Source organism: Pteropus medius, unplaced genomic scaffold (assembly GCF_902729225.1).
Source record: "Pteropus medius unplaced genomic scaffold, Ma_sr-lr_union100, whole genome shotgun sequence".
In the NCBI taxonomy this organism is placed as follows: Eukaryota; Metazoa; Chordata; class Mammalia; order Chiroptera; family Pteropodidae; genus Pteropus; species Pteropus medius.
The window spans coordinates 24,155,678-24,167,311 of record NW_024349803.1 but is presented as its reverse complement, the minus strand read 5'-3'; the positions used below and the strand labels follow the sequence as shown (position 1 = coordinate 24,167,311).

General features: G+C 51.1%; 1 protein-coding gene across 1 annotated transcript in view; it reads left to right on the top strand.

Annotated features, from left to right (window-relative positions):
- The window catches only part of CNTN4 (contactin 4), a 741,173-nt gene that overhangs the window by 366,435 nt on the left and 363,104 nt on the right, over positions 1–11,634 (top strand). Inside the window, exon 4 of the mRNA XM_039837970.1 lies at positions 713–853. Coding sequence (XP_039693904.1) covers positions 799–853 — 55 coding nt within the window. The 5' untranslated portion in view covers positions 713–798. The remainder of the gene's footprint in view (positions 1–712; positions 854–11,634) is intronic.

The window sequence follows — 11,634 nt, the reverse complement described above, 5'->3', positions numbered from 1 at the left end:
GCGCCTGCTGGCTTCACTCGCTCGCCTGCTTTGTAGCATTCGGCACACAGAACAAGCAGCCTCTCTTTACCGCAGAGTGGTCCTAATCTAAGATTCCTGCCTGATGAAATCGTCATCGCGTGGAATTTGTTCCAAAGAACCGAGGAGACAGCCCCTTGCACCGGGTGGGTTTTCTCCCGGGAGGAATCAGACGCCGGAGCTGTGTGTCTGTCGCACTTTAGAGCCGAGACCTGGCGCACAGGGGAACATGTTTGGACCGAGGGGGTCGCTATAACTTTCCCACACAGAACTCCATTCTGAAACCTGGGAACCTCCCCTGCACCTCCTCCAAGGTTAGCCCGTCTTGTTCAGCGGCGGTCCTGGAGTCACTTTTTGGGGTCTGTTATTACTCGGGAAGTGAACAAGCACAGAGCCTGAGGACCGAGGGGCTGGAAGCCAGCCCCCTGCCTTCGGGTTGGCTCACATCTGAGCAGCGGCCGTTCCCGCCTTCGCACAGCGAGCGCAGGGACACGTCTGCTCCCAGCCGCCCCCGACCCCTAGCGTGTTATTCATAAGAAAAGGGAGAGAGGACGGCGGGCCTCGTATTTACAACTCAGCAAACCGCTTTCTTTACCGGCACTTTCTCGCAAGTGCGTTTTGTTTGTAGGCAAGTAAAGATAGATTTGCAAGGAGTATTCCCAAATCTCATTGCAACGTCTCTTCCTTCCCACAGATTAAAGGTCGAACGAAACTTAAAAGAAGCAGCGATTCTGTTCACTGTCATTGGACTTGAAACTCTTTTGACCTCGGACACCGAAGATGAGGTTGCCATGGGAACTGCTGGTGCTGCAGTCGTTGGTGTTGTGCCTTGCAGGTAGAGTGCCATTTTAAAACTTTCTGATTTGAAAACGCCACTGTATTTCACACTAATTCAGAAGCGGGCCTTTGCCGCAGATGGCGACAATAGACCCCAGTGCGCACGCTGCGGCCATCGCGTCGGCCAACACCGACTTTCCTGATGGTCTTTGATGGGCTCTTTTCACGGTTTTGTGTCCAAAACCGGACTTGATGTTTCTCCTGTCCGTCTGGGCCTTTCAGAGCCGTTTGAACCATTATTTAGGTTGAAAGTTGTTATTTTCGTCCATCCCAGTGCTCAATGGCACGGAGATACCGGGCAATAAAACCGCTCACGTGGTCGAGGGTGTCGCCCGCCTCGGTGTCGGCGGGCGGAGATGGGTCCGGGTAGCTCGTGCAGCATCTTTGCGGATGCCAGCGCATCTTTCGATCCTGACTCTCTCGCTTTCTCGTTTCAATACACGTCTAGTTTTAGCAGGAGCCTGAAAGCCAAAAGGTAGGAGGTTTGCCCCACATACTCGCGGTCAGCTACGAGACCAGGGCTCCTGGCAGTGCCGACGTGCTGCTTGCCGCTTTCGGAGCTTTCTGGAAGATGTGAGACGAGCAGCCGACGTCCACATGACTGAGGGTGGCTTCCAGCTGAGATGCTGAGCCTCTTCCCAGAGCGGCGTTCCTTTTTTTGAAATGTGTCCAGTTGACCTGCCTCGTAATTCAGAAGGTCAAGTCCAAGAGGGATGCCCGAAATGTATTTGCATTTTTACAACATGTAACAGGAATGACTGTGGTGTCACCACTGCTTTGACTCATGCACTTGTTCCCACGGTGTGGATGCCTGCACACCTTGCCCGGAGCCAGCTGTGTGCCGGTGACTCGGATTGTGACCCCAAGCAAGACAGGCAGTCGCTGTCCTGTCAGAGCCCGGGTGGCTGAGTCCTACAGCCGTTCAGGCCACCAGCTTGAAGTCTAGCAAGGTGTTTACAGTTAGTATGCAATCTGAGTAGTCATGGGCCCTCATTCTAGTCCAGGCGCCATGCCGAGGCTGGGTGAACTTTTTCTCACTTGATTCTCTCATGGCCACTGGAAAATGTTTACTGTTTATTTGTACTCATCACTTTTATGATTAACATTATTACCGAAGCATCAGGGAGCTAAGAAACTCACTAAGAGTCACCAAGGCAGGACAGGGTAGAGCTGATGAGATTTAAATCCAAGCACATTAGCTCTGGAGTCCGGAGTGTGGGCTGTATCTTACGAAACGGTCTTTCCGCTGTGTCATTGACTTGTCCAGGTCACGGTTGCAAGTTTATCGTTGATGTTTCGACGTTCATTCTTCCTCTGTTTTTCTAAATGTAAACACTCATGCACATACAAGCCTTACGATGCCCACCTTCCAACCCTGAGCTCCCCGACTTGGCTGAGCTCACGGCATCCTCACCATACCCTGATCATGGACCCGTCGGCCTCCAGCATCTCTTTCGGAGATGTCGCTTCTCTCCCTCATCTGGTCCCAGCCCGACTCTCCCCACCTCTGGCAGTGCACCCGAGATCTGTGCCACAGCTGTTTCCCTGGGCTTGTCATGCCGTTTGACCTCCTAAAACCAGGCCTCAGCCAAGACAGTCTTGTCTCTAACTCCGCTGCAAATCAATTTCTGAATAGTCGACGACGGCAGTGTATTTATTTGACCCACTGTGCTGAGTATTAAGTGTTGAAAACCAAGGAAGCCACTGATCTCCGCTGTGTTTGGAACACTCAGGCCTCTCACCTGAGATGTGCGCCTGTATCTATTATGCTCACCTAGCCTTTTGTCGGGAAACGGTTCATGCAGTGTTTCCGTAAGTTTTACTTTTTTGTGAACTGTTTTACATGGCACTAATATTCCCTTACCATATCATATGCCTCTTTCGGTGTAGGTAAAGTCGAGAATTAATTAATGTTTTTGTTTTCTTGCCATTTGTCTTGATTTCGTGCATTTGCAAAGCACTCGTTACTCTGAATTTCAAACAGATTTCTTTACTGCCGGCCCTTTCTCTTTTCTACACTTGCTTAGTTGTAGATTTCTGGGTGAGTTTTTTGCAAGGAGAACAGGCGCGTCCGTCACGTTTACCGTAATCACTGAATCTCATCTATGCTGTTTCCTCATCTTTTCCTTTAAAAAAAATAAAACAAACGATCCGAATGCGTAATCAGGCCACTCCTGCAAAGAGGGGTGCGCTTGGGAAGGTCCGCTAATTCTTCGAGGGCAGTGATTAGGAACGTTCTTCTCTTTTGCCAAATGCTAGACTCAGTCTCAGACAATAATTGGAAAAAAAAAAAAAAAGGCTACTTAACTCAGTCGTCTGAAAATTCAGTCTGTAACAAAATTGGCCTTATTAGTCTTCCTTTTAATCAGTTTAACCCAGGGATCACAGAAGCCTACTGCCTCAAAGAGAAGGGAGCTAACGAATAAGAGGAACGTTTCTAAAGAAACAGTGACTCCCACAAGACAATATGGGGTGCCGGCCACTGTGGAAAGTGGGGGGAGCCGGCCTGCAGGAGCAGCCCCGCGCCGGGCTCCAGCCCGCACGCGGCCGCCTGGGTTTCTGAAACGCTCACACATAAGCCTCCTAGGCCTTCACGACGGCCGACCAACTCCGTGCAAGGCTAAAACGAAAAAGTCCATGTAGAACAAACCAGAAAAGTCTGTGGACTTCACGGGTGCCCAGTTTGAAAAGTTTATTTCAAGCGTTGGCTTTTTCTTTGGCGTTAGACTCGGCGCAAACACACTAGACTTTAGGGCCTTTGGACAGTCTTCCAAGAGTGTTCCTGCCCTAAACGTCCCCATCGCTGGCCCGACAACCTCCTCTGGAGCCGTGCTCAAATGCCGCCTAGTTGGGGAAGCTCCTCCTGACCACAGGAGAGAAAGTCGACGAGCAATATTTCTTTTCCCCAACATCCTTTGCCCCCCACTTCTATTTCTCCCCAGAGTTCTCCTCAGTATGTGAATAACTATGGATTTGTCTCTCCACTCACGGGTTTTTCCCCTCAGTGGACTGAAGCTTTATTAGAGCAGATATGTCCATCTTGTTAGTTCACTGCTCTACCCTGCAAGTGGAAAATGCCTTGCACGTAATGCTATTCCATAAATACATCTAGAATGGGTACCACATCCTGGCCAGACATGACAGAGGGTTCAGTTCCCCAGTGTCCAGCTGTACGGCAGCCCAAGACATGCTGTAGTCACCTCTGAGGCTAAGCCGCTCAACGGTTTCTTGCATTAGATTTGAATATGCGAAATAGTTAAGCTGGCTTGTGTGCCTTGATCTCTGTATCAGAGGCTCTTGGTGAAATGGCTCCTCGGTCATTTGCGGCTTCAGCCACAGCTGGGTGGACCACCCTCCCCCTGTATGTTTCTGTATCGAGTCTTCGAAGTCACAAGCAAAGGGGACTATGACAAGTTAACGTCCTCCTTGGGTGTGGCCTCCAAGCAGTGGGCATGTGAGCATCCATAGGTCAATGCCTCGGCCTCCTGTCGTCTGGTGGGACAGTTCTGGGGCACACTTTCCTGTTCCCTGGAGGTCCCCAGCGAGCCTGGACCCAGGTGGCCACAGCACCTCCTTCCGCCTTACCCCTCCTCAGCTCTGCTTCCCAAGGTCGCCTCCCAAACAAACCGCTGCCCGGGCCTCCTCTCGGGCTTGGCTCTCCACCCGAGAACGGGCACGGCCATGGCAGGGAGGCAGTGGGGTCGGGCACGTCGCTAATTAGAAAGGAATCGGACCGGAAACAGCTCCGGCAGAGACTACCATAGTGTTTGTGAGGCAGGGTGTGTGTGTGTGTATGGTGCGTGTGTGGTGTGTGGTGTGTGTGTGTATGATGTGTGTGTGTGTGCATGTGTGGTGTGTGCATGGTGTGTGGCATGTGTATGTGTGTGTGGTGTGGTGTGTATGCATGTGTACATGTATGTATGTGCATGTGTGTATGTCTGCATGTGTGGTATGGTGTGTGTGCGTGCGCGGGCACGATACGCGCCAGCGCGCTGCTAACGATGCTGCGCGCTGGCGCGGCACGGCGCGCTATGCGCGCGTTAATCGGCGGCAGCGAAGTAGCGCGCTGCGCGGCGCGCGCCGCGAACGACAGCAAACGATCGCCAAGATCAGACCGCGCGAGCGTGAGAGCGGCGCGCGACCGATAACGCGCGCAGTGATGCCAGCATCGGCGGCGCGGCGTCAGCAACGCGCCAACGATCGCCAAGCACTCATAGCGGGCGAGCGCGCGCAACGATCGCGCGTTTAATATCGATCACCGCGCATGCCGCCAGCGTTATACGGCTGGTCCGCGCGCGCTAACCGCCGAGCGCGCGTGAAGGCGATGCGCGAACGGCAGGAGCAAAAGGCGGCGCGATGCTGTGCGCGGCACCCGGCGGCAGCGTTAATCGCAAGAGCGCGCGCGAAGGCTTTGAAGGCTGGCATAACCTATACCGCGCGCGGCAAGCGCGGCAACCGCGCGCGCAGGCGGATCCGAAATCCCGCGACCGCGATGCGAATGGCAAGGCGAACCCATACACCGCGCGATGGCGCTGGCGCGGGCCGCTGCGCGTTGCGTGGCGCTGGCGTATGCGCGGCTGCGCGCATGCCAGCATGCCATGCTAATCGTGCGTGTGTGGTGTGTGTGTGGTGTGTGTGTGTGCTGTGTGTGTGTGGCGTAGTGTGTGGTGTGTGTGTGCGTGCACACGTGTGCGTGCGTGCAAGTCCTCGCCTGTACACGCGCCTCTCTCGAGCTCCGCCTGTGTTGTCTGCTTCCTGCCACCAGGTGGGACACTGTTAACCAGCTCTCATCTTGTCTTCAGTATTCGCTGGTTTTATCGATGCGTATGAAATTTCGCATGGGTCCTGTGCCCTGCCACGTGTCACTGACGGTCCCCACGGGCAGGATTTAGAGGGAGAATGGGTTGGCTGCCTGCATGTTTGGACGCAGCCAGCGACTTGAAGGCGTCCGGAGCCCTCTGTGAGCCGTGAAGGGTGGACGTTCGAAGTGTTCTCAGCCAGTCCTGGTTTCGAGGCAGCTATAGCCCGTCTCAGTGGTACAGTTTACCGACTTCGCCAGTGCTCTCTTTGAGAAAGCACACCCTCTCCAAACGCAAGCGGTTGTTGATTTGCTCATAAAATCTAAGTGGTTGTTGCAGCTGTCTGTTTGGGTGGGCCTTGGAGAAAAGTCTGTGCAGTTCAGACTGACATAGTCTGGGATCGGTGAGTATTCACAGGAGGTGGAGCAGGAGGGGCCTGGGTTGAAATTTTAATCACAGGGGTGTGGCCTGAATCTATGACAGTGAGGAATGAGCATGGACGGCCAGCGCCTGCCACCATCGCGCGTGCAGAGCCAGCTCCACGGTCTTCAGAAGGCCTTTCAGCCTCAGGAAGTCACTTAGCAGGGCGAGCTGTCCATGGTGCTGGCTCACTCTAGGGCCACAGGACACAGGTAAAGGCACAGGAGGAGCCCCAGAATTCCCTGACGCTGGCAATGAAATTCGATGAGCGGTCTTCCCGCTTCATTAAGATAACCCGGCAGAGCTCGGCACCAGCCCTAACATGCCCCCTTCTTCCTCAAGCCACGTAGCCCCCAGGATGGAGCGCACACAGAGGTGACGTCTGTAGCCAGACCCGACAGAGCAGCCAGTTGTTAAGACTCTCATATTTTCCCCCAGAATAAACAGAAGAGCAGGCAGAATTTAAATAATTCATAATCCGGCGCAGATGGTAAACCTCGTACCGCCCCGGTTCTTGCAAAAGTCCCAAGTGTCCGATTAAGATCAAAAGGGAGCTGAGGAGATGTCAGTTTTCGCACAGTCACCGCGAAGCAGAGTCCTGCCACGTTGCCTATTTTGCCGTCTCTCCGTCTGAGAAGCTGGCTGGCCGGCGTCTGCACACTCACGCTGGCCGAAGCCGGACGCATTACCCGTTTGCTCGGTGCTGCCTCGTAGCCACGGTCGTGACGAGACACCAGAGTGTTAGAAAGATTTAACGAGAAGGAAGCTAACGACAAGACGAAACCAGCGATGAAAACTCAGGAAAAGGACGGCGAGGAAATGCCAGAAAATAATCGACGGCAAATGAAAAGCTCCTTCTGAATATCACTGTATTTAAATAGGCTTCGCAGCGGGAAAATATTAATCAGTAACGAAGATGTTGAGGTCAATAGAGAAACAGGCTGCAATTTTAGATCCCTGTCGGCATGGATGTGCAGCCGCAGCCATACAATCCAAAAGTTATTAGAAATATTCAATTTAAGACCGCTCTTAAAGCAAAACCATCAATGGCTTCATTAGCTATGCTCAGCCAAGCTGGGTGTCCTAACTGTAACATAAAACTTCCTTATAGATACGGTGTAGGACATTTTGTATCTAGAGAAAAAAACAAAGATTGGATTCTGTTGAATGAAACAAATTAGGAAAACAGACACGTGAAAATGCGGATATTGGGTGCATTTAACATCAGTGTCACGTGAGACTTCCCTGCCGAAGCGTGGGCTCGAGGGTGTGGCCTCGGGCCTGAGGACAGGGTGAGGGGACAGGCAGGAGCACGGCGGGAGACGGCGGGGCCGGGAGGGGACGCGGGCTTCGCAGCGAAATCGGCAGGTCTGCCCCGGCCAGCGGCGCGACGGGGCTGTTTCGTCTCCCTGTGTCTTGGGCTGCTTTTTTTCTTTTTCGTGGGCAGAATAGGTGAATCCCTTCATTTGGGTGTTGGTGAGGGTTGAGATTGTATATATTCTCCATGCTCAGCAGTGCCTGGTACTTAGCAAGCATAGTCATTATTAGCTATGGCACATTCGAGCCAGGTTCGAGGCCCTGCCATGCTGGGCACTGTGCCCCCCTCCACAGATGCAGATTAGAGAGATGTGGTCCCTGTCACCTTGGCACAGCGACGGGCCTGTAAGCCAGGCCTTGATAATAACGTCTGCTGTATCATTTATTAATAAGAAAAGGACCTAACGGTCTTCTCCTTTTACCCGAGTCCCAAGCAGGCCAAACACTTAGATCTACTTTCGGTGGACCGGAAACGAACTCCGAAAGCAGGAGTGTTGCTCGAGAAGGAAGCTGGGAGGGGCTGAGTAACGTAGTATAAGTAAAGAAGAAAGTATATAGGAGCGAGAGGGAAGGAGAAAATGTTGCAATCAGGCGCGTCCATCATTGATAAAACCAGGTCGGAAAGATCAAAAATGATGGCGTTTAGTTTTGTCGTGAAGTCGACTAAGGAGGGGGCAGCCCGTGACATCCTTCCGAGGAGGGAAGGGAGAGGAAGGGTGACTGGTGGCTGTCGTCCCCACGTAATTCTGTCATTCCGGGGGTAGATCTGCCTGTCTTCTCTCTCTAGCCATTTGGATACAGAGATATCTAAGCATCTTATTACTGTATCTTTACCCGGTCTCTTGGGCGATCTGCTAATATTTGAATTACAGAATTTTAGACGTGAAGAATACTATATCGCCCATCGGATGTTTTATCATAAACTGGTAATAATTATTACTCTGCCTGTTTTTTCACATTTGTCACCGTTGGAACATGACTTAGAGTCCTAGGCAACTTTTTCATTACTGGTGAGGAGGTCAATGATGAAAATAGTAATAATAATACTTACCATCGTCCTTTCTCTCGTCTAAATGCTTTAAATACATTAGATCATTTACGTTGGGCTCAGAGCAGCCCGATATGGCTAATGTCGTCACCTCTGCACTGTAGCGGGAGCAACTGAGTCAGGTTACGTGGCTGGAGGTCATGCAGATGTGGCCTCAGCGAGACCAGGCGCCTTCCTCCGACTCTGCCCGGGTCGGTATCGGCCTCAGCCTCAGCCCCTCCCAGCTTCCTTCTGGAGCAACACTCCTGCTTTTGGAGTTCGTTTCCCGTCCATAAACTCGTCGTTCAGTCCCAGCTCCAGTGCCTGAGCAGCGCGGCCCTTCATTGGCTCCCCCGCCTCCAGTCACTGGTTGACTGCATCACCGTGGAGAAGACCAGACTGAAGGGTCACCTCCCAGGGTTACTTCTTTTCTCGTTCGTGGCCACCGTACAGTGGTTGCTGCTTTCCTTCCAAAGAGACACCTTCCCTCCGACTCCCAGGGTCTTACCTTCCTCAGAATCGTCACCCCGTTTTCCCTCCCCCCACTGTGGAAACGTTCATCTTCTCTGCCTCCTACCTTCGCTTTCTCAGTCTAATTATATCTGAGCTTAGAATACAGATGGAGAGCTAATGAAATTGTCTTTAAACACGCCTTCAAACTCCAACTGTTCACCTCCCTCCGAGTTGGAATGAGTGAAGTTTAATTTATTTGTTTAAAACTCACTAGGCGAACGTATTCCTAGATTCGGGTGCAGTAAGCACTTTGTAAAGGAGAGAGCGAAATCCCCTAACAAAATTTTGTGCATAGAATAAAATACCACGCTGCATGGGAATCATGAGCATTCAAAGGACAAAATGCACCAAAAACAAATTCACATCCCTGAGCAAAAGAGCAAATAATAAAAACGCAGCGCCGTTTGTCTGGGTCAACAGTCGTTGCCAGAACTTGATGTGATTTACTCCGTAGAACGAGACTGGCAAATGTGAGCTGCGCACAGGTGGCCTTGGCAAAGGAAAAGTCGTCAAGTGAGGATGAGTTCTCCCCTCTCTGCCTTTTTTCCTCTTTAGCAGAGTTCTCGGGCACACGTCCGGGGATGATTTTCTCCCCAGTGGTGTGATATTTGCACGAGGATTGGGTTTTAATAGAATATTCATCTAACTAGAAACATACCGAATTTGAAGTGGATGCCCTAGATTTCTCGTATTCCCCTTACGAGTTCATGCACTTGCTCTGCTCGGCTGCCTCTGAGATGAGGGGAGAGAAAAGGAGGTGGCCCATTGATTGTGCTTCACAACTGCCTATGGCCTCATGTTACCTACACTGACCCCCAACTTAGCAGATAAAAGGGAAAGTAAATATACGTTTTATTCAGTGATCTATAATCCCTTTTGAGAGGGGAAAAAAATCGTAACTCTGTGTGGTAATGGATGTTAAGTAATTACCACTTATCGTGGCGATCATTTTGCGACATATTCGTGTATCGAATCGTTATGTTGGACACTTTCAGCTAATACAGTGCTATATGTTCATTATATCTCCATAAAAAACAAAGGCTATGACAAGCATCGAAAATGAAAGACACACAAAGAATTCACTCTTGTACTTAGATCTTTACCTTTCTTTGACGCTGATGAAATAGGAACTTGGGGAATTGACGTTATTTGCCACTTTCTGGACTGGTAGCTTAAATTGACTGACAACTAAATCACTGTACCACTTAGGACTGAGATTCTGCATAAGTGAAATAATGGAGTGGCTCCCCGATGAGTTTTCTAGGCCAGTGTCACCCAAAATTTGGTCACCGTCTATTTTTATCCAATCTGTATACTCACATTATTATTTACATCAGTTGTTTATTATCTCATTTTTTTTTTACCTAAAGGAACATTATTACAGCAGTATCACTTGTTATAAATAAAAATAACCATAAAAATAAATATTAAAGCAAACACATGTATTAAAACTGGGCTTGTCCTCAGGTGACTGATCCTGAGTCCTGATATTTCTCTACCAAAATAAGCCTGTCAGATTCTAGACAGGATTTTGAGACATGCTGACATTAACTGAGACTTTCTTCTTTAGCTTTATTAAAAGAACTCAAAGGGAATTAATTGAAAAAGGAGTGAATTTTTAAGTAAGTCGATTTCATTTAATGCCTCGTCTCTGTGCAATCGAAAAATGATCTCCCGTACCGGTGTCCGGCATCCTCCATTTTGGAAAATGCCAATGTCAGAGAGTGGTAACTCCCGACCCCCCAAAACAGATGCTCTCGCACCTGCACAGAATCTATCAGGCGCACCCTGCGATGGTGCTTCGGATGAACCCTATTTTCACGTGTCCCCCTTTCTCTTCATTGTTTTTCAAACGTGGAAAGCTGTCGCATTTTGGTCCCCGTGTGACACACACCAGTTAGCGTGAGTCAGTGGCGGGGGAAGGCCCGCGGCGATCATGCTGCCTGGAGGGTGCGATTTACGATGCTCAGAGGCTTTCTGCTGCAACTTTGCTGAGTTGCCATAGGAACTTGGCTGTTTGTGCCGATTAGCCTGTGGCGAAGTTGGTTCCGTCCTGCATCGTTTTGCTTTAAGCCACAGAACCTATCAGCGATGTTAGGTGAGGACTTACACAGTAGGAATATAGCCCACCTTCGTACTGACCTCTCTATCTGGAATATCACAGGCGAGTGACATAAAGGGGCCAGACCGAGCCCTGGATGGGGGCCCGGGCCAGAGACAGCCTGGCCCGTGGTGCCGTCATGGCCAGAGGCCCTCGGAGCACGCGGGATGCTGGCAGTGGGCTGAGTGGGGGCCCGTGTGGTGTGGGATTTGACACAGACACGTTCCCGACACCTCGGGGAGCCTGTGGGGCGCACAGACTCCACCCTCAAGTTCCTCGCCTCAGTGCCTTGTTTGTCACGTTCTTGGGAGTGTCTTCCCTCCGCTGAGCAGCGAGAGTGCCATCTCGTTTCTGTGTTTAGCCACCCGTTGCGATCATCATGATGCGCCCGGGGTTCCAGGCGTGTGTGTCTTGGAGTTAACTCCTCCTGGGCAGGCGGGACCCTCCACACTGTCCCCATCGCCTCAGACGCGATGTCTGCACTGTGAGCGCACTGGAAAAAGCCAGGGCCACTCAACAGCAATAAGCTTTCATGACCCCGTGTAGGGCCTTCGTTCATCGTTTTTCCAGTCAGGGGTTTGGGAGCAAATTCAGTGTCCAGA